The sequence below is a fragment of the Electrophorus electricus genome, chromosome 14 (genome assembly GCF_041902795.1).
Source record: "Electrophorus electricus isolate QZ-2024a chromosome 14, ASM4190279v1, whole genome shotgun sequence".
Lineage (NCBI taxonomy): Eukaryota > Metazoa > Chordata > Actinopteri > Gymnotiformes > Gymnotidae > Electrophorus > Electrophorus electricus.
In genome coordinates, this window is record NC_137510.1 from 10,141,366 (window position 1) to 10,165,687 (window position 24,322).

The 24,322-nt window shown below is 38.1% G+C and overlaps 1 protein-coding gene across 6 annotated transcripts in view; it reads right to left on the bottom strand.

The window, feature by feature from the left end:
- Positions 1 to 16,604: 16,604 nt before the first annotated feature.
- Positions 16,605 to 24,322, bottom strand: part of ralylb (RALY RNA binding protein like b) — a 105,278-nt gene continuing 97,560 nt past the window's right edge. For 4 of the 6 annotated variants that reach the window (XM_035530423.2, XM_035530424.2, XM_035530421.2 and 1 more), the window contains 4 exons: positions 20,746 to 20,859; positions 19,903 to 20,072; positions 18,854 to 18,893; positions 16,605 to 18,436 (listed from right to left, as the gene is read on the bottom strand). In XM_035530423.2, the coding sequence (XP_035386316.1) occupies positions 18,861 to 18,893; positions 19,903 to 20,072; positions 20,746 to 20,859 (317 nt within the window). In that variant the 3' untranslated portion in view covers positions 16,605 to 18,436; positions 18,854 to 18,860. The remainder of the gene's footprint in view (positions 18,437 to 18,853; positions 18,894 to 19,902; positions 20,073 to 20,745; positions 20,860 to 24,322) is intronic. The other 2 variants (XM_081696260.1, XM_081696259.1) reach the window with 2 other exon arrangements.

Sequence of the window (24,322 nt, forward strand, 5' to 3'; positions counted from 1 at the left end):
TAATTACAAACCGTAATATTACAGATGCAAACAGCTCTGTGCACACAAGGATGTATTTATTAGACATATGAATGTCTTTAATAGATACAAAACCTTCTGGCACAGATTTGATTCCAGAATATATATATATATTCAAAAAAACAATGAGCTCCGACAATGCAATCTTAATCTTCTCTCATTACAACCCCCCATTCCTTGCAGGCCTGATCAGTGTTGCTCCAAGCAGGGCACTCACATTTGTCTCTGAGCTCTTTAATGGATCAGTATCTGACAAAGAGATTAAAAAGCGCTGAGGGATTCTGGAATTCTTGGAGCCTGGGGATGCTCCAAATGCTTTAATATAGAAGGCATGCTTGGGAAAGTGGGAGCCTGACAGATCATCTCCCACTTCAAAAGAGCAGCCCAACTCAGTACAGCTGAGACAAAAATGCACACAAGCAGTAGCTCACCTCAGGATTATGGAGGAAAAAGCTCCATGAAGACTAACTTGACACTGCCTTCTTCCTCTCAACTTGACTGTAACACTCAACCACATCTGGGCAAAATGTCATTTATTTCTTGACCTAAAAAATGCTATTCCACTTCAAAATCCTTTGAGCCTATACATGTCAAGCACAGATTTATTTGACTTTTCTTAATGCATATTTTAAAGAATGAGTTCAAGCATGAATAGAACATTAACTTGAATATAACCTTAAATTGAAAACTTAACATTGTTACATATGTAAAGTATTAAAGATTATTTACCTTTTGTTAACAATGTCAGAATTAATTTGTTTTAGCATTCTTTTCATACATTTATACTAAACTAGTAAGATTCTATTTGGGTACTCATGACTAAAAAAATAAATATGCAAAATTAGACACCACACCATTCCCATGCCTGTAATGTAACTCTTACAGAGAAAGAGTAAAATAGAAAATAAAGAACAGAAATTCATATATGGAAAGAAAAATCAATTTAGGGTTGATTTCCCAAAACATTTGTAATGCTAAATACTTCTTAAACTTTTCAAATTGATGAGCCTTTCCTAAAACTCTTCATAATTAAAGTAGTACCTAAACTCGTTTGTAACTTAAAAGTATTCTGACCCATGCATAACTCATTAAGTACTTCTGAACTTAAAGTTCACGTGCAGTTTTACCTCAAAAAAGATAGAGGCCACTAGTTTTCCACTGGTTTGCGTGGGTTCTAAGGACTGTAACTGCACATGTGCGTATATAAAAACACGAAATTATAAAACATTTATATGTATTTTCAAAAATGTAATTGCATTGCTTACACCACATCCAAGGCCAACAAAAATCAAAGCTACTAAGTTTAATGATGTAGTTAGTATGTTTCAAGTATTAAATTAACTGGCTGTATGCATCATGGTTTAGTGAGTAGTGCCACAACCTCTCACTATGAAGGTCTTTTAGTTCAATTCTGAGGAGAAATATATATTGTTTCATTCAGTTCCAGGGATTAAAAATTAAAGGTATATTGTCAAAAAAAGTTAAATGTTACAACACATGTTGCCACAAAGCAGCTTTACAAATGTTACAAAAAGCCCCCAGTGAGCAAGCCAGGGGCTCCCTAGAGCATGAGGAAGAAACCTTGAGAGGAATTTATTGATGTATTTATTTTTATTGATGTAGCCTGCACACAGTAGTAATTGTAGCAGTAGTAGTTTCTAGTAGTAAATTAACAAATGTACTTGTTGGTGCAGTGGACGGTACATGGATCACCAGGCAGCCTCTTGGGCCCTAATTAGATCTGCTTCAGAGATTCAAAGAGAAGCAAAGACTTTATCAGACTGGCTTGGAAACACAAAGGCAAATGATGGGAAATGTTTTCGCCTAAATTTACAAAAACGTATTTGGGATAAGAGACCTGTGTTTGTTATTCTTGCTATAAGCATAATATAGACTCCAGGGCATTTTTTTGGGATGCAGCCTTTAATACTATTGATCACTCTATTTTATTTATTTCTAGATCACCTGAAGTGTGGTGTTGGCATCCAGCGAACCTTGTATGTCGAGATGGGTCATTTTTCCTTCTCCTCAGCACATATTACATGTGGGGTACCTCATGGTACCAATTTTGTTTTCTGTATACATGCATTTTTTTCAGAAGTACAAAATTCCATATCATTGTTATGCAGATGACCCAAAGCTTTACCAATACACTTAAACCATGCAATAATCACTCTCTGCGTCTTTATATCTTTAATGTTTGAAAGATATAAATTGCTGGATGTAAAAAAAAAACCCATACATCTTAAGTTTGAAAAGCAAATGAATGCTGCTGGGAGAGGAAGCTTTTTTCAACTTCTTTCAAGGAGTGTAGCAAAAATAAAAAGTATCCTGTGTTTTAAGAATTTGCTCTTCTCTCCTCTCATATTGACTACTGTAATTCATTGTTTCTGAGAATCTGCTAGCTTGGTCTGTCAAGTTTACAACTTTACTTGTTAACAACTTCCAAATTGCAGCCGCAAGGCTCTTGAGTGGTACCAAGAAAATGGAGAATATTCACCCTGTACTGGTATCACTGCAGAGGTTACCAGCAAAACAGAGTAAATTTAAATGATTCATTATTCATTTTTAAAGTTTTGCATGACTTGGCCCCAAGCTATATCTCTGACCTCCTCTACTTTCATTCCACCTTACGAGCTCTATGATCTTTTAGTCAACTGTGCTTAGACGTTCCATACTCTTAGATGAAGTTTAAAGGTGACCGGGCTTTTTCTGTTGCTGCCCCAAGACTCTGGAATAATCTTATGCTTTATACAAGAATCCCCTACAGTAGATGTTTTTAAGTCAATCTTAAAACTCTCTTATTCTCTCAGGTATTCAAGTCTTTTTTAAAGACTCAGTATTATGTTTTGTCCTGGTTTGTTCTGTCCTCCCATTGTAGCTTTTCTGCCATATTTTAATTACATTGGTTATATAGTGTGTCTATTGTTTCATTGTTGCATGCATTGTGCATTTTAATGCTTTATTTTAAAATGAAATGGTGTAGCATTTTAGCAGACACTAGTCTTTTATAGTAGTATAGAAATAAAGGTGACTTGAGTCACCTGATATGAATGTAATCCACATAAATAAAAATACCATCACTTTAAAACATAGTTCTCTGAATAAAACAAACCCAGGTTACTCACCCACTGAGTTACTGAGTTACAGTTACTCACCCACTGAGTGATGATACAAATGTTACTTATGGCAAATGACAAATTAACATAACATGTTGCAACCACAACAATAAACAATACTACAATAAAACTGGCTTGTAGTTCAATCTTATCTACTAAGGGTAACTTGAACAGAGTGGTTCCTCTTTTCTCCTCATGGACTGGTAAGAATTCTCTTCACCATTTTCACCTCAGATACAATTGTATAGATGAATTTAGGATGAAACATACAGCACTATGCAAGCATAATAAAATAAAGCAAGACATTAAAAATAATGGCTTTCTCTCAGTTGTGTTGTTCCTGAATCCCCCATTTACTAGTTTTAAATCTATACATTCAAATAGAAAATAAAGATGCAGACCTCAGCATTAGATGAAGAGAATAGCTGGTCCCATCCTTTATTGCAAGTCAACGATAACCAAGCATTATTGAGGCACCCTCCAGAGAATGTCTGACAATCACACAAAGAACTACAATTTTTATACAATTTTCCGGAGTGATTATGTTATCACCCAAGCTTCTTTTACATCCAAGTGTTTGAAATCTTCCCAAATATATCCTTACCATACATTATTAAATATATCTACAAATTGTTGTTCAATACCTACACCAGTTTGAGCTTTGCACCATTACATTCCAAGAGAAGACCTCTCTTTAAAATAAAAAAGACTTCATCTTATGTATTTTTTTTTTTAGAAAAGTCTTCTCTTTGAATGTAATTTTTACCATCCTGTACCTGGTGGAAAGATGATGTGCCTTATACAGAGGTCTGCAGAGGCATACCCAGAATTCTTTGCAGAAGCCTGCAGAGGCCTCTACAGAGGACACTGCTCTGTACATAGATCATTTTATAAGTATACAGAATCTCTGTGATCCTTTATGTTTTATGTTATTAATATGTCTAATTCAATTTTTAAACATCATTTTCCTGTAAATATTCTTGTTATTACCTCATAAGTTGGCTAACATTAACTTTCATATGGTATATAATTCTTCTACTAACATTACTGAAGGACACAGCTCATCTCAACCTGTTCATGTTTGATGTTTGTTCACCCCCCGGCTATTTTATTCAAGTTGAGATTGGCAGATAGCAAAGTTTTATCAGTAAATTAAATAAATTGTGTTTTCCTTCCAGGGAATATGTTTTGGGACAAACTGTCACCCATAATGAAATTATTCAACATCACCTCAGATAAATTACTTTCAGGGTTATTGGAACTTGGAAGACCTAACAGAAGATTCAATATATCAGCAATGCCAGACTTCACCCAGTTTAATTCAACCAATGTACCTTTTTAGGAAGAGGACAGCTTGTGCAGCCTATAAAAATGATCCTTGCAAACAGCAATGCAGGAAAATAATATCAGTTTTAAATGAGTTCCTAAGTGAGTTGGTAGGTATCTGATATGAATGTAGATTTTGAAACACAAATAAGTTTTGAAGCATCTCAAATTTCTCATTTATTCATTGTTAGTGTATTGTTAATATTCAGTATTTCTCCGAATCATTTACATTTTTATCTGTAGTATAGATTTTCCATTAGAGAAATAAACAGTAGATTCATTCAAGACTTTTAATTTCTAATCAATCTTATAGCCATTGTAAATGTATCATTTATAAGACCAAGGAGTAAGAAGATTTGGTCAGGATGTAGCCTGTCCTGGCAGTTAATATTCCCTGTACCAAAGAGCTGTTTCTTTGTTCTTTAAGTGCCTTTAAGTGTTCAATAAAAATCAACATAATAAAGAAAAGAAAATGTTCTCTCAGATTATTTGAATAGGAGAAACATTTGTCTCTGTCTAGGCACTGGATAGACTTCTCATTGTATTGAGCAATCTGCTGAATTTTTAGGTGTGCTCCCTGTGAAAAGCATTTGTCTCAGTTGACAACATTTCTAAGGCTTGGGTGAATTCACTGATGAGTCATTAGATATCTTGTTGTGCTAAATCTCTTCACATATTCAGAGCATCCGTGTGAACGCTGTACAGATTGAAAATGCTTGTAAATTCTCACATTAAGAACACTGGTGCATTTTTTCCCCTTTGGTGTGAACACTTCAGGTCTCCTATTCATCTCAAGTTCAAGTTCAAGTTCAAGTTTGGTTTATTTGTCACATACATAGTCATACACAGTATAACTCGCAGTGAAATGGTGGAGAGTGCTCTGTCCAAACTGAGGAAGAGAACCAGGGGTGCATAGAGAAAAAAATATATATGCAGATAAATATATATATTCTATGTATGTACAAAATATATTAACAATGTATGTACAATATATGTATATTATGATTATATACACAATGTACAATGTATATGGTTGGGTATATATGTACACAATCTACAGAATGTACAGATCCATTTGTACATCTGAAGCTTTTTTCACACTGACAGAACTTCCAGAACCTCCCTTTGTTGTGCTGCTCTCTGAGATAAAAAGAAAAGTATATCTCACAGGTCCACTGCTTGAGAACATTATACCTAATACTATAGTAATAAGAGATTACTGTAAGAGATTCCAGGGTCCTCAAAGAGCTCCAGCTGTCTTGATGGAGCTGAGATAGTCTCATCTTACCAAATTCCATTATGGCTAAACACTTCATTCTTAACATAATGTGCTGTTAAAAGAACACTAATCACTGCTCAGGGGGTATTGGGTGATTGAATCCTTTGTGTATAGCAGGATAATTCTGACACTAGTTATCTTTTATATTTGCTGTTAAAATAAAGGTGAATTGACTTGACTCATGACTCTTGCTTGCAAAGCTGATGAAGGACCTCTGTCCGAAATGTTCTGTTTTTCTGGTAACTGTTCTTTACTACAATTTTGAATATCTATCTATCTATCTATCTATCTATCTATCTATCTATCTATCTATCTATCTATCTATCTATCTATCTATCTATCTATCTATCTATCTATCTATCTATCTATCTATCTATATGAACTAAATGTCCCAAACGTGTCTGCGAAATGATCGAACAGAACAGTTCCAGTAGTATTGTGCACTATGCACACAGAGACCCTGCCTATCATCTTTTCTGAAGGCTCTTTTTAACTGAAACCAGTATCAGGATGTTGTTTTCAAGCTCCACTCTGGCTGTGTGAGGAGTGTCTTTTTTTTTTGACAAAAGTGCACAACATAAACATATATTACATATTTTAGTGCATATTTTAGTGTTGTGGTTCAAAGTCATTTGCTCTTACAGAACCATCATCTGGGATGGCTGCAGCAGTTATTTTTAGAACTTGTATGAGAGAGGATACTTTTCAAGACAGATTTATGGAATTTTCCAGTAGCATTGGGCACTAGAGTGGGTGTTCATACTATGTGATAAGTTACACAGGTACTAAAGCTGGCATGGTTATAATGCCAAATTGATAAAGTGAGTAAAAGCAAATGTATTTTCAGGTAGATAATTATGTATGCAGGGTCTGGGTTACGTCCAGTTCAGGTGGGGTAGAGACAGAGATTGTACTCATTACCATAAAGGAGGATTTACATGCCACTTAAAGTGGGTCATGGTCAGAATGGATGTAAATGTATATGTATTTTTGTGCAAATTGGGTAACATTATTTACTAACTGTATGAGTTCCCACTTCAAATAATTTAAAGATGATCTGTCTCTTACTGCATTGCAGCACTATTTTGGTAGGGCTGTTCCTTCATAAAGAGAATGTTGAATATTATGTGAAATCCATGTTTGTCCTGGATCAACTAAATAATTCAGAGTTCTGGTCAAGAGCTGGTCTCAGATCAGGGCATACTGAGCAATAATATTTGTTAGATAATATTTATGCTAGTCCGCTTCTGTTTACATTTCACTGAACCAAGTTGTGGTGATGGCTGGTATCCAATTTATTGATTGTGAATTACAAAAATGGTCACCACTGTAAACACTAGGGAACTATGTTGTTGCTTAATAGAGAATCACTTTGATGATTGAATATCATTTGCAATGTGATTACATTTTACACGTTTCCTATTCTGGAGTAAGAAGAAATTAATGATCAGGGTATGATGCAAATTAGGGTTAATACACCACAATGTCCACTAGATGACAGTCAGGTGAAACAATATCACTATAGAATACTATTTTCAACTTATTCGTAGCCAAGTTTGGATGTTTTGAATATAGAATTTGTCTTACTCTCTGCATAAGTATGTCACTTTTAAGATTAAAGTAAACGCGTGACACAGGATTGCACTGATATGATTCAGGTGGCCCACTTGGGCAGGAAGGGTAAAGGAGTTCAGAGTTAAACATGTCTTCATCACGGGCCTTGTGTCTTATTCAGAGAGCTTATAATTATTATTCGCATTATCTACGTTTCCATTCAACTGTTTTTGTTTGTTTGTTTGTTTGTTTGTTTTTAAAGAAAAATGACTTTTGCACATAAAAATGTTTATCAATAGGCAATAGAAACGGAAATTGTCGGTAGAATTATACAAATGTCAACAAGATGTTTTCTGTTCAACTTTAGCGGATAAAATGATCGATTCCTTAGATTTTACAAAACAACAACAACAACAACAACACAACAAACAAAAAAATATCAATTTTTGTTGGGTAAAATAACATTTACGCATCCTGATAGGATTTCCCTCGCAACAACACAAATAGCCTGTAGTCACTCACGGTCCCCCCCCCACTCACGGTCAGCCACATCCTGCGCAGTAAATGGGGAGTACTGAAATAGGGCTATAATTCTTAAAATAATAATAATAAAAAGCTTTTTTTCATGTATAGTTCCCCGGTAATTATCTAGTAATGTAAGGTTTTTATCAACTCGTAATGTTTCTTACACGAATATACTGCTATAAGTATCCAATTAAATTTCGTGCGAATAGTTTTATTTCCCCGCCGTTTCATTTGGATATTAATAGGTTATTTGTTATAATAAGATGGCACATAATTATTAGAAACTGGCTAATATTTAGCAGCGGTCAGAGTATGTCCACCTTGTCTTGTGACCCTTATCAGTTGTTATGCGAAAGTTAAGAAACGTACGCAATTTGAGACATATATGAAATTAGGGATTTAAACATGTTAAACCCAACTTTTTATATCGGTAAGCTTTTTATATCGGTTTTTAATATTTAATTAAATTACGTCATCACGCCACGCATTTATATCGCTAAATGAGGGAAACAAGTAGTCTAGAAGAAAGGTTTGCAAACGTCTTTTCACAAATTTTAATTTTAACGCTAGCAGAAAGTCGATGGAAACGTAGCTATTTTGTTAAAGTCTCTCTCTCTCTCTCTCTCTCTCTCTCTCTCTCTCTCTCTCTCTCTCTCTCTCTCTCATCTGGCGTATCTGTTAGCTGCAGATGACAGAGCCAGTGACGTCAGTTCGCAATAGCGCTACGTCACCAGTAGTTTCATATAAAGTGGCAGGCTGAAAATGAGCAAATACATTGGGACTTTGGAGGGATTGTGGAGATGGATAGGGGTCGTGGATAGAGAAAGAACCTACTGTCCTGACCATCTACAAGAGCTTAGTAAAAAAAACAACAACATTATTGCAGTTCAGTGAATATCAAAACATGTACATATATATTTATGCTTCTGTGACAATGTAAAGTTCCTCTGTATAAAAAACAGCTTAAGGAAAAAATAAAATACACCTAATTTTCTCTTTGGTTTTGTCTGTCTTTCTCATTTTAATCTCATTATTCCTCTTCCATGAGGAAAAATATGTTTTCAAGTCTGGCAAGAACATACTGTTGAAAACAGAGAACAACAGCATTTCGCTCCTGAAACAGAAGACAAGATGGGCAAGTTCTCAACATTGCATGCAACCACATAAACCTGAAAAAATGTGTATGTATGTAAGACAAAAGAGAGCTGGTTTGCACAGGGAGATAATAGACCATGTGTGTCTGTGCACACTAGTGTGCACATCAGTGAGACACTCACAAAATCAAGTGCATAACAGACCATGTGTGTTTGTGCACACTAGTGTGCACGCGTGTGTGCATCAATGAGACACTCACAAAATCAAGTGCATAATAGACCATGTGTGTTTGTGCACACTAGTGTGCACGCGTGTGTGCATCAGTGAGACACTCACAAAATCAAGTGCATAAGTAGTTTCTCCGTACCTGTTCATTGGCTACATCTGCTCTTCCAGGTTTCCAAACCACCTTGCATGGCACAAAATGTACCCCACTCTCCTGCTCACCTGAAGATGAGACCGGTTTTCTGGTATCAATTTCTTCTTGCCTCATTTTTTTTGGCCCCATAGCTCAGGAAGCAGTTCGCTCTCAGTGCGGAGGCACCAAGTCCAGATACTGGTGCTGTTTCATTGGATTTGACACCTTGATGTTTGTAGTTTCATATCAGCAAAGTTGTTTTATGCCATAGTCTTGCAGGCTGTAAACATACTTCAGCAAACATGTCCAGTTTGATTTGTCCTTCAGTCATAGTGTATGTACTGGTACACAAGTTGTCGGCTTAATTTGGTTGAAATGGTTGTGAAAACATGGTGCCATGGTCAGAACATGGTGAGAATTCAGAATTCAGAACATGGTGAGAATTCAGAACATGGTGAGAATTCAGCAATCAGGCACCATGTCACTTCAGTCCAAGAGTACTGAAGCAAGCAGGACTTCAAGGATGATAATTGGACAGAACATTACTGTGCAAAAGGGTAATGATCCAGACATGCTTTGAGAGCTACAGGATTTACACAGAACAGGACAGCCTGATCCCTACAGCAACATCTCTTCCCAGTCGAGCACTTATTATGACTCATGTGAGATGACTTGATGACTCAGTGAGAAAAGCACATCCCACCAGATTATAGGACTTCTACAATAATTTATAAACTCATGGCATGCCATACCAACAGTATTCCTTTGGAAATACAAGATGTTAACTTTGACAACAATGATTAATGGTAAGTACCATTAAATAGGTATAATTACCAAAATGCATAATCGCATGGTTACATCAATTGGCTTACTGTAGGAACAAGTTTTTTCCCTTAGAATATGAACGATACCTATGCTTGTTTACTGTAAAAATGACATCTCAAAACTTCCACTCTTTCACGCTATAATGTTCTCGAATAATCAAGGTTATAGCAAAAGAATTTTGATTACGCAGGGTGCTTGTAATTCTGAGCACACATTCTGTGTTGCAGCGTGCAAACCAGCAACCCTAGCTTCAACCCCCCAAAGCACTGAAACAGGTGAGATGAGCCTCAGACAGTGATGCAGGCCGCATATCGACTTTCTCCTCAGCACAACATGTCTGGACCTGATAGCGCACCGGAGAGACGGCTCAGTCTAAACATTAGGTCAATATCATCACTCTGGTGGTCTGCACCTCTGAGCAGACTCCCTCTCCAGTGACCAGCTATGGAGAGTCACACAGAGTTCTACTGGATAAAAACAATATGCAATCAACACCGATTTTCCTACTTCGTAGCCTCTAGAACAACCTAGCCTCCACACATGCAAAGCATGTTCTGTGAATGAAACATGTCTCTCAAGGAAAAATTTGATTCTTCATTAACACGTCAGCAGAGCAATGAAAGCTTTCAGAGACCACCATGTGCCTTTGTGTGCTTTCATTTAAGCTCTGAAAAGGGTCATGCATTTCTACTCAAATGGAAATAAGCTTGTGAGTACACGCAGCTCAACTCAACCCACTGATCTTTGCCATTTATAATTATGCATAGGCTCCTGATTACATCTCCCCACTTAAATCACGTTTCCAATGGCCTGTTTGCAGCAATAGCTGCAAAGAGAAGAGAAAAAACATGTGTGGATGATGTAGCTGTTTGAAGCGAGACATCAAAATTGCCTGTCGTGTAGCCCCTAATTAAAACCATTAATTAAGGTCACCATGTACCTGACCTTCAGTAAGTCTAATTTTTCTCATCTCTTGCTTTGTTCCATTCCTTGGCGGCTTGCTAATGGCTGATGCGACACCAGTGCACCTATAGGCATTTATTGCATCAAAACTTCAAAACGGAACTGTCCAGAAAAGTCAGCTGTGACAAGACCTGGATCATGGCCCAATCAGACCTATTACCAGTAGTTCGGAGTCATTCACATCACCAGTTTCAATAAATTTGTGCTGAATGCTTATAAGGTTCAAGTAGAGTGTACCTGCTTTACATGCATTGGTATCATTTACATGTTTTGTAACAGCTACAAATCCATCACGTGACCATGTTCATTGTGATGACCAGCTGTGGTCTATTTTACACTTATTTTTAGGTTACATTAAACAATGACTAATCATTCCCATCAATCCCAGTTTCCTCTTCATGAACAACAGATTTTCAAAATACTGCTCATATATAACAGATGCATTGGCACTGTCATATTTGGATTCTTTTGGTGTGTGCCAGTTTGAGTCATTTGGAGATTGCTGGTATATAAGATAAGGTTCGGACCTAAAGAAAGGCCTGGTGCAGAGATGAAATCGAAGGCTCTCTGTGAGCTCCATGGTTACACCACCTTCATGAATTTTCAACCTTTTCACTATTGATTAAACCCTCCAGCAAAGAATATTTCCCCCACTTCCTGTTGAATGAAAGCTCCTTTGCTCACCATTGAGACTAATGATGAGATCCTGTTTCAAAGAGGGAGCTCTCGTCTTTGAAGAAATAGCCAAGAAAGATGAATAAACCAAATATTCGGTTTGACAGTTTCCTTTTGACTTTGCAGCAGCCCTTTTACTTAAGGGAGCAGTCTGTCTCAGTGCAGGAAAAGGAACACATTGCCTAAACTGAAAAAGACTTGTGATAATGTCCAGAGTAGACCAACTGCTTTTTTGATTTCCCTGGCTGGGTTTAGGTTCAGTTCATTTGCAGTAGGCAGTATAAATGAAGCAATGTAATCATAGTAAACATGCTTCAGTAATGTGCATATATTTTCCTTTTTAATGTGTTTGGATACTGCATGCTGAATACCCCCAATTCCAAATTCAATTTCATGCTCCTGTAACTGAGAAATTAATACATATCATTTCAAATCAATGAACCAAATTGCTTCATCTGTAATGTGTGTCTTGCTTGTGAAAGGCAGTGGTCGCTTTAAAAAATCACCCCAAAGTTGGGAGGTTTTGGGTGTTTGATAATAGTTGAACTTCTGCCAGCAATGAAAAGAATGTCAGGCAAGTCTTGACCAAACCAGCTTGTGCAGCCTGATAGGAAATTGGCATCTCTCTGAAAAATCGATGTCCTTTTTATGCACTTGGCAATGTGTGACTATAGAATCAGCTTTGGCGTCACCGTCTGTTTCAAAGAATATGGAAGCTGGAGCAGGAGGATTTTGGAGAGCGCAATCAGAAGGAGGCTGGCTCCTCACAGGGCACAGTGGGAGCAGCGAACGCCTCTGTCACTTTCTCACACAATCACTGGCTTTCTGTCTGCCTCAATAGCGTCTCTACCATTCTATTTCCCTCTGGCGGCATTGATTACATAAAGACTGTTTGAGGAGTTCGACTGGATAACCTTCATGCTCACATTCTACTCCTTCAAAAATAACAGCAGTATAAACTAAGAGAGAGAGAGAGAGAGAGAGAGAGAGAGAGAGAGAGATTCAATGAAAGTAACCAATGGAAAGTTTACATCTGCATCTAAATTCTGGTTATGGACTGCTACTCATCAGTGACCTCTGGAAGCCTTGTCCCACTAGTGCTGGCCCAGCGTAGCCTATCAAAACCCATGGGCAATCAATCTGCAGAGAGATATAGGCTAATATGTCCCTGTGACTGGTCAACATGTGAGCCTTTCCTCTGATAGACAAAGTGAAAGAAATCAATAAGCAATTTTGTCCTCAAATCCTCACTGGATCAAGGAAAATCTATTCGCTCCTCTTTTCATCTTAACTTCACAATGGCTGATTTTAGTCAGAAGGCAACTGAGAAGTTCATTAATCACTGGGCTGGAAATGCTTTAGTAAAGTTCACTGTTTGAAAACAAGCCAACAGCTTCTAATCCAGTTATTCTCATTGCACCCCTATTTTAGTCAGTCATTCAATTTATCAAGAAATAGGACACAACAAAAATATTTTCACTTGAGAAAACCGATGTTATTAAGCATTAAGCATTAAAAAAAAATAGTTGAAGAGCATGTCTAAGCTGTATAACAAAATCTGGAATACAGTATAAATGCACAGAGTAGACAATGGTAAATTTAGCCCTAAATATTACATTATATCCATTATGTTAAGAAGGAATCTGCTGAGAGTCAAAAGGCAGAGAGAGAGAGAGGGAGTGTGTGTGTGTGTGTGTGTGTGTGTGTGTGTGTGTGTGTGTGTGTGTGTGTGTGTAAGAGAGATAGATAAAGAGAGAGAGAGAGAGAGAGAAAGAGAGAGAGAGAGAGAGAGAGAGAAAATAATGGTGTTTCTGGGTTTTTGAAGTAACCCACGACAACAGGCACAGGGTTTCATTTGGCTTTGAGCTGTGCAGCCCTGATCCCCTAGATCCCTTTAAAGAACTCGTCATCAGAAAATAAGTGATGTGCCGGTGGAAGCTCTCTGTGCCTTGAGAGGGTCATTTCTGCTCGCAATATGCATGATTGCAATTCCACCATTTATTCGCCTGTGTGAAGTATCGCTGGAGAACATAATGGGCTTCTGAGGAGATGAGCCCAGCTAGAGCAGGAGTTATCAGGACATGATTATTCGGAGCTATCTCAGAGACACGAGCACGCTGGCCCTGGGGCACTCTGGATTATTCTCACCAAGCGACTGATGGCCCATGCAGTGACCAGGAGGCAGAAGCTAAAAGATTTTTTTGATTACTTTCCAAAAATGTGTGGTAGCTCCCACAGATAAAATAAGTCTGTCTCACCTCAGATTTGCTTTGCAGGTGGTGCTGATGTTTAACAATGGTCAGTGTTGAATTTTGAAGTGTTTAACAAAGGACAAAAAAAGAAAAATAGATAACAAATTCTAATTAAACAAAGGTGCTAATATGGCTAATATTAGTATAGCTGATAGGACTAATATTTAAATGTATCTTTAATTAATGTGACTGCCCTCTCCTCTACCCACGTGGTGATGCTTGTTTCATGGTTTCTGTTTGCATTTCACCATGTGTGTTGTTTTTCCTTTTCTTTCCACCCATATTGACACACTCTCCTTGTTAGTAGTGATCCCCGCGTCACCTTAATCATTGTGAGTGTACGCACACCCCTTTGATAAAGCCTGTTCAGTGTCAGTGATTGTCTATGATGTGGATGTCTGGTCGTATTCGTTGTATTCAGACTTATGCCTGCATCCTGTCCAGCCTGCGTCAAATAGTACAGGTAGACAAGATAATAATGTTCACAACTGCACAATCACAGTCATTAAGCAATCACAACTGCACAATTACAGTCATTAAGCAATCACAACTGCACAATTACAGTCATTAAGCAATCACAACTGCACAATCACAGTCATTAACCAGTCACAACTGCATAATCACACTCATCAAGCAATCACAACTGCATAATCACAGTCATTGAGCAATCACAACTGCATAATCACAGTCATCAAGCAATCACAACTGCATAATCACAGTCATTAAGCAATCACAACTGCACAATCACAGTCATTAACCAGTCACAACTGCATAATCACAGTCATCAAGCAATCACAACTGCATAATCACAGTCATTAAGCAATCACAACTGCACAATCACAGTCATTAACCAATCACAACTGCATAATCACAGTCATTAAGCAGCATTAAACATTTTCCCCATCACTATATAAACAGCACACCTTCTGTTTTCACATGGTTTGTAATGGTGTGTAATTCTACATTATTTGTGAATTTACTAAATATACTTCTCACTGTTTACACAGCACATGAAGTCATAAAGATACAGGTCACTTGACATCTTCCTGCTGAGAAGTTACTGCCATTACACCAATTTAATTTTAAGAAAAATATGCATATCAAGTGGCTATGAGCTAATATAATATAAATGTTAATGAATATTTGTAACAGTGAGTTCAGAAGACGAATAACTGTAATATATAACTGTAATAAATCCACTTCATCTTTTGGATATGAAAATTGGATATTGCATTGCATTCAAAAAAAAAAAAAATCCCCTGTCAAATGTGGTTACAAAATCAGCAACACACAGTAAAGTAAGTTACGGGAACATAATAAATATTGAAAAATGCACGAATGCTTGCTTATGTAAGATAAGAAAATGATAACCAGGTTTTGATAAACATTTGCTTATACTCACAGCACACAATGTTCTCTCAGTTGGGGAACATCTGTGTACATGTTCAAGCTGTTTACAATTTACTGATGGTTAGGTATTGTGTACTGCTATCCTCATCTTCATTTTTGCACCTGCTGCTCTGTCTAGTTGTTTGCTATATTAGGTATGTTCATTTTTGTCTCATACCAAATCTATTTGTGTATTTAACACATCCACTAAATCACACTGGTTTATTTACTTCTATGATGACATGGAGTCTCTCAAGGTTAACGCATGACCATGCAGTGAATTAACGACAAATGTTATTTACTGAAATGAGTAACTACAAAACTTCTGTAACAATAATCTAATTAACTGGATTACTGCTCTATAGGAATTTACTTGGACAAATTGCCTTCTGAACATTGCTGAAATTAGAGCAGCTGTGTTTGCCAGCATAGCGGACACAGCGGCAAAATTAATATAGTAAACCAATTACTTGTAATGTGGCCATTGGCCCTCATTAACCCAGGTATGCAGCATTTTATGCTGATGAATTGAGAACATTAAATTTGCCATCTGTTGCAACTGCTTTGTTTAGCCCATGCTTGCTAATCACTGAGTGTAATAATCATCTCAGTGCCAAATCCGAATTCCTTCTGTTGTTTTGTTTATCGACTTTTATTATGTTTATTTTTGTTTGTTTATATTCTGGTAAGGTGTCATTCATCCTTCCATGTGGAGTATCCTATTTTACCTTGACAAGAATCAAAGTTTGGCATGAAATTACAGTTAAGATCTGGTTTGAAAAACTGCTAAATAATTTTTAGGTCTTAGGAAATCCACTACGTTCATCACTATTGTATACTTTCTTGTTAAAATCTTAATCCTAATATAGAAATTGACTTTATTTGATACTCATTAAAAAATAAATAGATAAGACATTTTGACATGCCTAAACTATGTGTGTGTGTGTGTGTGTGTGTGTGTGTGTGTGTGTCCTTTCTCCAATATATTTCAAGCCGGAAGAATTTCCTTATTCCTGTCATAACCAATCATGCAAATAGATATGATTTCACTATCAATGTTCCATATCCTGGAGCAGTAATAGGCCTACCACTAACTAACCTTTCTTCACCATTCACATGCCAATGCCAAACTGTGCAAGCCATGAAGCTGAAAAAGGACATTCTTGGATATACTGACTCCTCTTCACTATGTACATACCATGCTCAGAAAGACATCAGAGGAACTGTTTCACATATAATGATTTTAATAGTGCTTTTTTGTCTATGCAATGATTTCTGATGCCATACAACAAATGCAACAACTAAGATTAAACCAAAAATACATTAAATGAATAAACATGCTGATCATAAAAAATAGCTTTACAAATAGTTTACATATCTGTACATTCTTTTTTTTTTTTAATGAATTGTGTCCTTTAGCCTTGGAGACCAGTTTTACTGTGTACTGTATATAATCTTCATATTCTCTGAAACATTAATTAAAAAACCATGAGTACTTTCCCCACAGTGTGAAACTAGATTTGATGTGGGTAACCAGGGTAACCACAATTTTGTTCTTTTCTTTTTTTAACTTGTCACAGCTATTTCCTCACATTCTCCATTTGAATGCGTTATACTGAAGCCAGAAACAGAGGCATAGTCAGGTCAACAAACAAACAAACACAAACAAAAAACAAACAAAAACACAAGTCGATGTTTGTAAAGCCATTTTTCTCCAATCAAAATTTGCCATATAAAAATAGAGTGCTCATTGTCTATTATTTAAGGTCAGTAATACTGTGGAGCATATGGCAGTAGTGGGAAATGAAATGTGGTACTCCATCTATTAAACATGCTGTCTTAGTAGCAAATACATAAGCATGTCTAAATCCTGTATATGCTGCTTGGAATTCTCACGTGGAGCTCTGCACGAGAATGAAGATCTCAGAATGCAATGGCACATATACTGTAGTTAAACATACTACTTACGCCTGGTAACTATTGTCACAGATGACAGGTATAAAGAAGGAGAATCATGAACACAATGTTGGTGAGTTTAATAAGATTTCTCACAGCTAGATTATAAGTCTGACAGTACTGATTTGGCCAATCTATGGACGTGCGATGGCAGTATGGTGCTGAAAATCTTTGGGCTAATTTTCTGGACTCTCCGTGCCAAGTGTGGACTGAATGGGCATTTGTCATTTGTCATTTAAAGGCTGCCTCCATGAGTAGGTGCACAACTGGTTTGATGAAATCCGAGTGTCTGCATCTTTGAATTAATGGGGTGTGAACAATAATGTGAATATCGTTACTTGGTGTCTGTGCGGGGGGACAGCCCGAGGTGGGTATTCTCTGCACTCTGCACTTTTAGAGGCTGATGAAAGAAAAAAGACAAATGATGGGCAAAATGGAACGAGGAAAAGAGAGAAAACAAAATGACAGAGAATTCGACGGGGAGGAAGAGAGTGCGAGAGAGAGACAGACATGGCAGCGTTGGAAGGAGGAAAATCATAGCAGCGTGAGTGGCTATTCTCTTCCAGTCGACGTGAATCAGGACTGACGAACGCAACGCACCCTCAGAATGTTGCAGGAAAGAAACGCAGGAGCCGGAGCACAGCCAGAAGTGAGAGCTTGGATCTCCTGCTCATTCTTAACACCGGCATTGTGTTTTCTTCAATACCTTATTCCTTTTTCAGACAGGAGTGCAAGTATATATACATGGGTTATCACACAGAGAAAAAATCTAAGTTGAATTCAATTAGACATTTGATAATATTTAATAAAATAGTTCTGCAAAAGCCGGAGCATTACTTGACAAACCAAATGAGTCTTTCAGTGTATACAAATGAAATCCTGTGGAACGTTGAGCAACAGACGCTGACTGGCGATGAGAGATTCGTCCATGAACACACACTGCTTTGTCTCAATCGATCATGCCTGTTCCATTGTGTCTGTCACAGAGGAGTTGTGAGCTTTTTTTCTTTCCTTTTTTTTTTTGGCTCTGCCCAGTTTAATGTCTTCCTTCCTTCCCCCTTAAGACTGTTCAAAGCAGCACTGCGTTCCCTTTTGACATAGCCTAGCAGAATGAAAAGAATATATACGCAAAACAGTTTTCTGACATCAATTTGTCGCATTTTACTTTTGAACTAACCCTTGACTAATGCCCATATCCTATATACAGTAAAATAATCTATAATGAAAGTTGATATGAAATAAAGGTTGCCTGACATGTGAGGAACACTACTTCACCACTCTTCATAAACAAAACAATGCACCATTCAGACCCAGATGCATATGTTAGATATCTGTTAAACTGACTCTAAAACATATAATCTGTTTTACTCCCTGTGAGGGCAGCTGGCTACTCCTCCTTGTCATTTAGCATCATGTGTTAAGATGGCATGTGGTAAAATGTATGAAAAAAAGCTGGTATCTGTAAAGATCATTTTCACACACATTATGCAGTACTTAAAGACTGAAGGGCATGACTCACCTTACCTTTAGTTGTCAATGTCAGACACATGGTTCTCTATCTGTAAAGTGAAAAATAGAGACAATTTTTGAAAATGATTCCATGATGATTCTACCCTTTACTTACTTTGCTCTTCCATTACAGCTGTGAAATAAAAGGAAGTTGAAAATGTTTGTGTTGGTTGTGAGGACTGCGACCTTGATGGTGGATGAATGTGCGGTGGAACAGGCTGCTTCTGAAAAATGGAACCGTCCATTAGAGAGAGGGCTCAGCTCTCCGGTGGTTCACTCTAAATGCTCTTTAAATGGGCTAATAAATATAACAGAACGTGTGGTCACATTGAATTGCAGCTGAACCCAGATGGCACCTTCATTAACCTCTGATGTAGGTGACTGAACTTGAGAGGCAGAGAGCTGTGTCTCTGTGTTTGAACTTCCCCCACATACGTAGTGCAGGCTGAATGTCCTTCAACCGTTCGCTTAATTAAGGCGTACTTAGTTCCAAATGCCTCTATTAATGGCTTTTTTAAAGATATAATCTTTTAATAACCATGAAATACCAAGAAGTTTTCCAGATTATCATGCTTTACTTGAAAGTATGGTTGGTGAGAAGACCACTTGTACGATTCTGTTATCTGTACATTTGTCTAGATGTTTAACCGTTCATTCCAGTGCATACACTGTCCCTCACTCTCCCTGTTTAAGGGACATGGTGACTTTGTGAAATGTCCCCCCGGCAGGCCTCTGCCAGAGCTCTGAGCTCCATCTTAATTCAGCTGTCCTGTCGCTCCTGGTGCAGCCAAAAGGCACCCTCTGCTCCATTTTAATTACTGCGTGTGTGACAGTGGGTGGCAGACAGAGACCTGCTACAGCCCTGACAGGTGTCCCAGCAGCGGGTTCCTGTCGCCCTGTGCCCTCAGTCACTCACTCGTGCAGCCGTGGCACTCAGATCTGCGCGCATGAATAATTCCACATTTAATAGGGAGAGCGCTTATCTAGTCCCGGGCCTTTGTCGTCAGAGACATCGCCTGGCCTGTCTCACCACTCTCCCCCCCAAAAAAGTGGCCATACCAGATCGGTGCTGCCCTCTTCGTCGTAGTCATCCTCGCCACCGTCGGTCATCTCTCCGGCCTCTGCATCCAACGGCCCCTCCCCCGCCTCTTCGGCCGAGTTCTCCGCCGTCTCTGATATGGATTCCTCATGCAGTGAGTCACAGTTGTCTTCATACTTCCTCTGAGCCTCTGAGAGTGAGACACAGAGAGAAAAAGAGAGAGAGAGAGAGAGAGAGAGAGAGAGAGTGAGGGGGAGGGAGAGAGAGAGAGAGAGAGGGAATACTGCAACAATGGACGTGCTATTATAAAAAGAGATGTCAATCTCATTCAGAGCAAAATGACTACATCTGCAAAACTACTAATTAATCTGTGGGGACAAATCACACACATCTGAGGGTAAGGCTGCACTGTAGAGATATTAAGAACCTTTCTGAGGTCTGGGAAACTTTTGAAAAGTGTGACTCCTGTGTCTACTCTCTGAACACAAAAAAATAAATAAATTTATAGAGATGAAGTTCACTGTGTGGGAAATCCAAAACTAAAGATAAACAAGCAAGTCTTTGGGGCACTCATGATTTATGGCAGCAGACACAGGATATCTCCACAGGTGCTCTGGCTTCCTGTAGTTATATGAGCAGAGACTCTCTCCTTTTCTGCCATATGTCCTCTGGTTTCAGCTCACCATAAAAACCCTTCTTACAACCTCTGCATAGGAATCTTGTGTTTGTCATATAAGCACTGCTATAACGGAGAGCTTGGGCCTGATCTTGCTCAGCCTGTCGGAGTGATTGTGTGCGATCTTAAAATGACTCGGCCCTCCACCACTTCTGTTTGTCTTTGTCAGGTTCCCTTCCGCCCTCACCAGAGTCCATCCTCTGCTGTTTTTCTATTTTCTCCAGACGGCACAGGAGAGAGTCGATCTTCAGCTTGATCTGAGTAAGCTCACGCTTGATCGTCTGGAGCTGATCCGTCTTTACTGCAGATACAGAGAAACACGCAGTTTGTTTTTTAAGTCCCTATCTTAATCTATACATTTGTAAAATCCTTCACCTTTGCTATTTGTAATTCTTCTGTTTAAACTGTTTCATCTAAACTGTGCTAATACGTGGCAGAGCTATAATCTTGATAAATCTTAATTACCACTGGCTATCTTCAAAAAAGTCCTTGCAGAGAATGACACAAGGTTAAAACAAGGATACTGCTTCACACATGATTACTGTCCCTGTTAACAGAGTCATACTTGTTTGCAAGAAGGTTTCAACACCATATGAGACGAGTTTTGATCGACCTTATTAATAAAGAATAAGCTAACGAGTAAACACAAACTGCTATCCTGCAATATTGATTATTGTTTATAAATCTGCACCCTTAGTGGGGCCCTTATTGAAGAGAAACAGTTACAGCATCCTGAACTGTGTTTAAAAGCAATTTTTAAAGAAAGGAAAGTGTTCTGCCATTTATAGCAAGAGGATAGATACATCCCCAGTAAATGCTTTGTTGACAATTTCACAATTCAATGTTCACACATTCATGTGGAAAACGTTGATCCCTAGTGGACAGGTGAACGTCCATTTTGAGCAAGCTTAAATGCAGCTTTTTTGAAAATGTTTATCAGCCATGCTGCTGTTAGCTGGTATTTGGGCAAACCTCTGGACTGTTTTAGGTTGATGTTAGCTTGGAGCAGCATATCGACCAGGAAGATACAGCATAAATATTAGTTTTTTGACTCGCCTTCCATCCATAATGACGTAGCAAACTATCAGAAGTTGTTTAGATGCAGACAAATTCCCTGCACTTTTGACTAAAGATGTCAGACCAACAAGACGTTTGTCTCTTAAATGATTTGTCACTGTCACTTGTGGCGAATATGATAAAGCGCATGATTAAATAAGGTAAAGGGACATTCTGATTTCAGATTGTCTATAATGCAGTTGTGTTCACAACTTTTGCTTGCATCATAAATTTGAATTAGCATGCTTGCACACTGTAAGTTAGCAAGCTTTATACTCACAATGCCTCATACGGCTAATTGGTCTGCCTTTTTGTCTGTCATTCATAAAAATCTAAAGGATAAGAACAGAAACTTTCCTGCATTCAGTAAAGGAAAACATCTCTACAACGACACAAATAGTGTAAGTGCTAAAGCCAGGAAAGGAGAGACACAGAAGTTCCTTATGTTGTTTTGGCCATCACCTAAGTTTCCCAATGTGACAGGAATAAACACATGGTTTCATGTGAAATTAATAAAGAAAAAGCAAGGCAGTACATCACTCAAACAGGAAGGTGTCAAGTGGAAGATGGATAAGGGAGAATATGTGCCATTATGGAGAATGTTCCTCAGTCAGGCATGGCAAGGATAATGTTACTCTGGACAGCCATGGTCATTATCAACATTACACACTCTTAAATGACAGAAATTCATTTTTACTGAAGGCTGACTTTAACTGAATTTTTCAGGGTACATAAAGTCAGTGGGCAGCATGGCTAGTTGCCTCATAATCAAGCTTTAGCGGATCATATTAATAGATATTGTTGTGATTTAGATTACCATGGGAGAATAGCAGAGTGAAAAGTCAGACCTATTGCAAAACAGCATTATCACAATATGATATGCAACAAATATATTTCGTACATTTGAGCTAAAATGTCATCAAGCTACAGAAATAAATATTCTATGTAAGCTGTTTTTGTGGGGAAGAGCTATACATGACGTACAACATGTGTGAATCACATATAAAATTTAATTTGTACTTAAGAGAAAATTCTGAATATGAGAAAACAGCAAGTTCTTTTAAATGCAAACTATTCTAAGCTGCTCATACAATGAGGCGCAATGTGTGAATTTGCAGTGTGGTATTATAGCTCGCACGCACGCACGCACACGCACGCGCGCACACACAAATGAGTTGACAGCTGTCAGATTAACAGATTAATTTGAATATACTGAATATACATAAGTAGCTTGAAGGGACCACATTAATATAAAATAAAAACTGCGGGAGATGCTGTGGTCATGAGGAAGGCAGAGAGTATCACTGTAAGACATGCGGATGGCCTGTAGGATCAGCTTCAGTTGTGGAAATGGTTCCTGACGTCCTTCAGAAGCAGTGAGTGTCATCTCGCTGATGTGAAAGTGAGAAAACGCTCTCCTATCTACTCAGGCTGAAGGTTCAACTTGGCAGCGATGCCCTGTGAGCCAAGAGGATGTTCAGAAAATGGAAACATTCTTAGAGCGGCCTGTCACTCATAGTCACTACCTCAAATCTGGTCCACGGCTTTGTGAGGAATATATAGCAAAGAAGATATACACCCACATGGTCCCCTAATGGATCTAATAATGGAGCAACGGAGAACAGCTTTCTGGTCACAGTTGCCATGACCACAGCTCTGGCTGCTCCGCCCCATTCTACCTCCTCTTAAAGTGATTCACCTGTGTGTTGTTGTCTATATATCCCCGTGGGCATTGTGAAGCATTGCTAATGATACTGGTAATGCTTTGGTTGACTGCTTGAATTGAGCAAAACTTCATCCTTTGTTCCTGCTTACTCTGCCGGTATCAGTTTGATGTATATTGTCGGTTTTTCTGGAGTTCCTATGTATGTGTCCTTCACTGCTAGTAATGCCATTGTGCACATACATTTGTTTTATCTTTATTTAATGCAAGTAAAAGACTATTCGCCCTTCTCTCTATAACAGAACACGGAAGAAGTCAGAACAACTCTACACTGCACAAATATGGAATGCATGTTCTCCAGTAACTATATTAGTATGTGCAGTAAGTGATTTATGCAGGTAATGATTTCTTAGCATTATATAGGTAATAAGCTATGCTAACTTATGTTTTCTGACTTGTCCATGCTGACTTATGCTGTATGTGTGTGTGTGTGTGTATATATATATATATGAAATTGCATAGTGTGCAATTTCAGACACTTTTCAGATTTGAGTGGCCACACCAGAAACAAGCATAGAATTTACACATGACAAGAGCCCAGCAAAAGCACCTAAAGTAAGTGATTTACTTTTATGAATATGCTATTTTCAGGATGTAGTTTTGCTGAATTCCATAAACCTTGGCAAGCTTTCACACAGAACAGACACTGAGTGACCTTGCGCTACTGTCACAGCCGTTAGCCATATGCACAAAATGTCAGAGAGGCCATATGTAAAATAAGGCATATTCCAAAGGAGATTTGTCTAGATGTGTGTGTGTGTGTGTGTGTGTGTGTGTGTGTGTGTGTGTGTGTGTGTGTGTGTGTGTGTGTGAAAGTGCGTGCGGGTGTGTGTGTGTGTGTGTGTGTGTGTGTGTGTGTGTGTCCATACAAGTACATAAAAATGCTTTCAAAGATACTAGTGCTGGTGAAGAATATATATTCCATCAATTACATTTCTTAGTGCTCTCTCATCATCAAAAAATAACAAGCAAGTGTAGAATACAC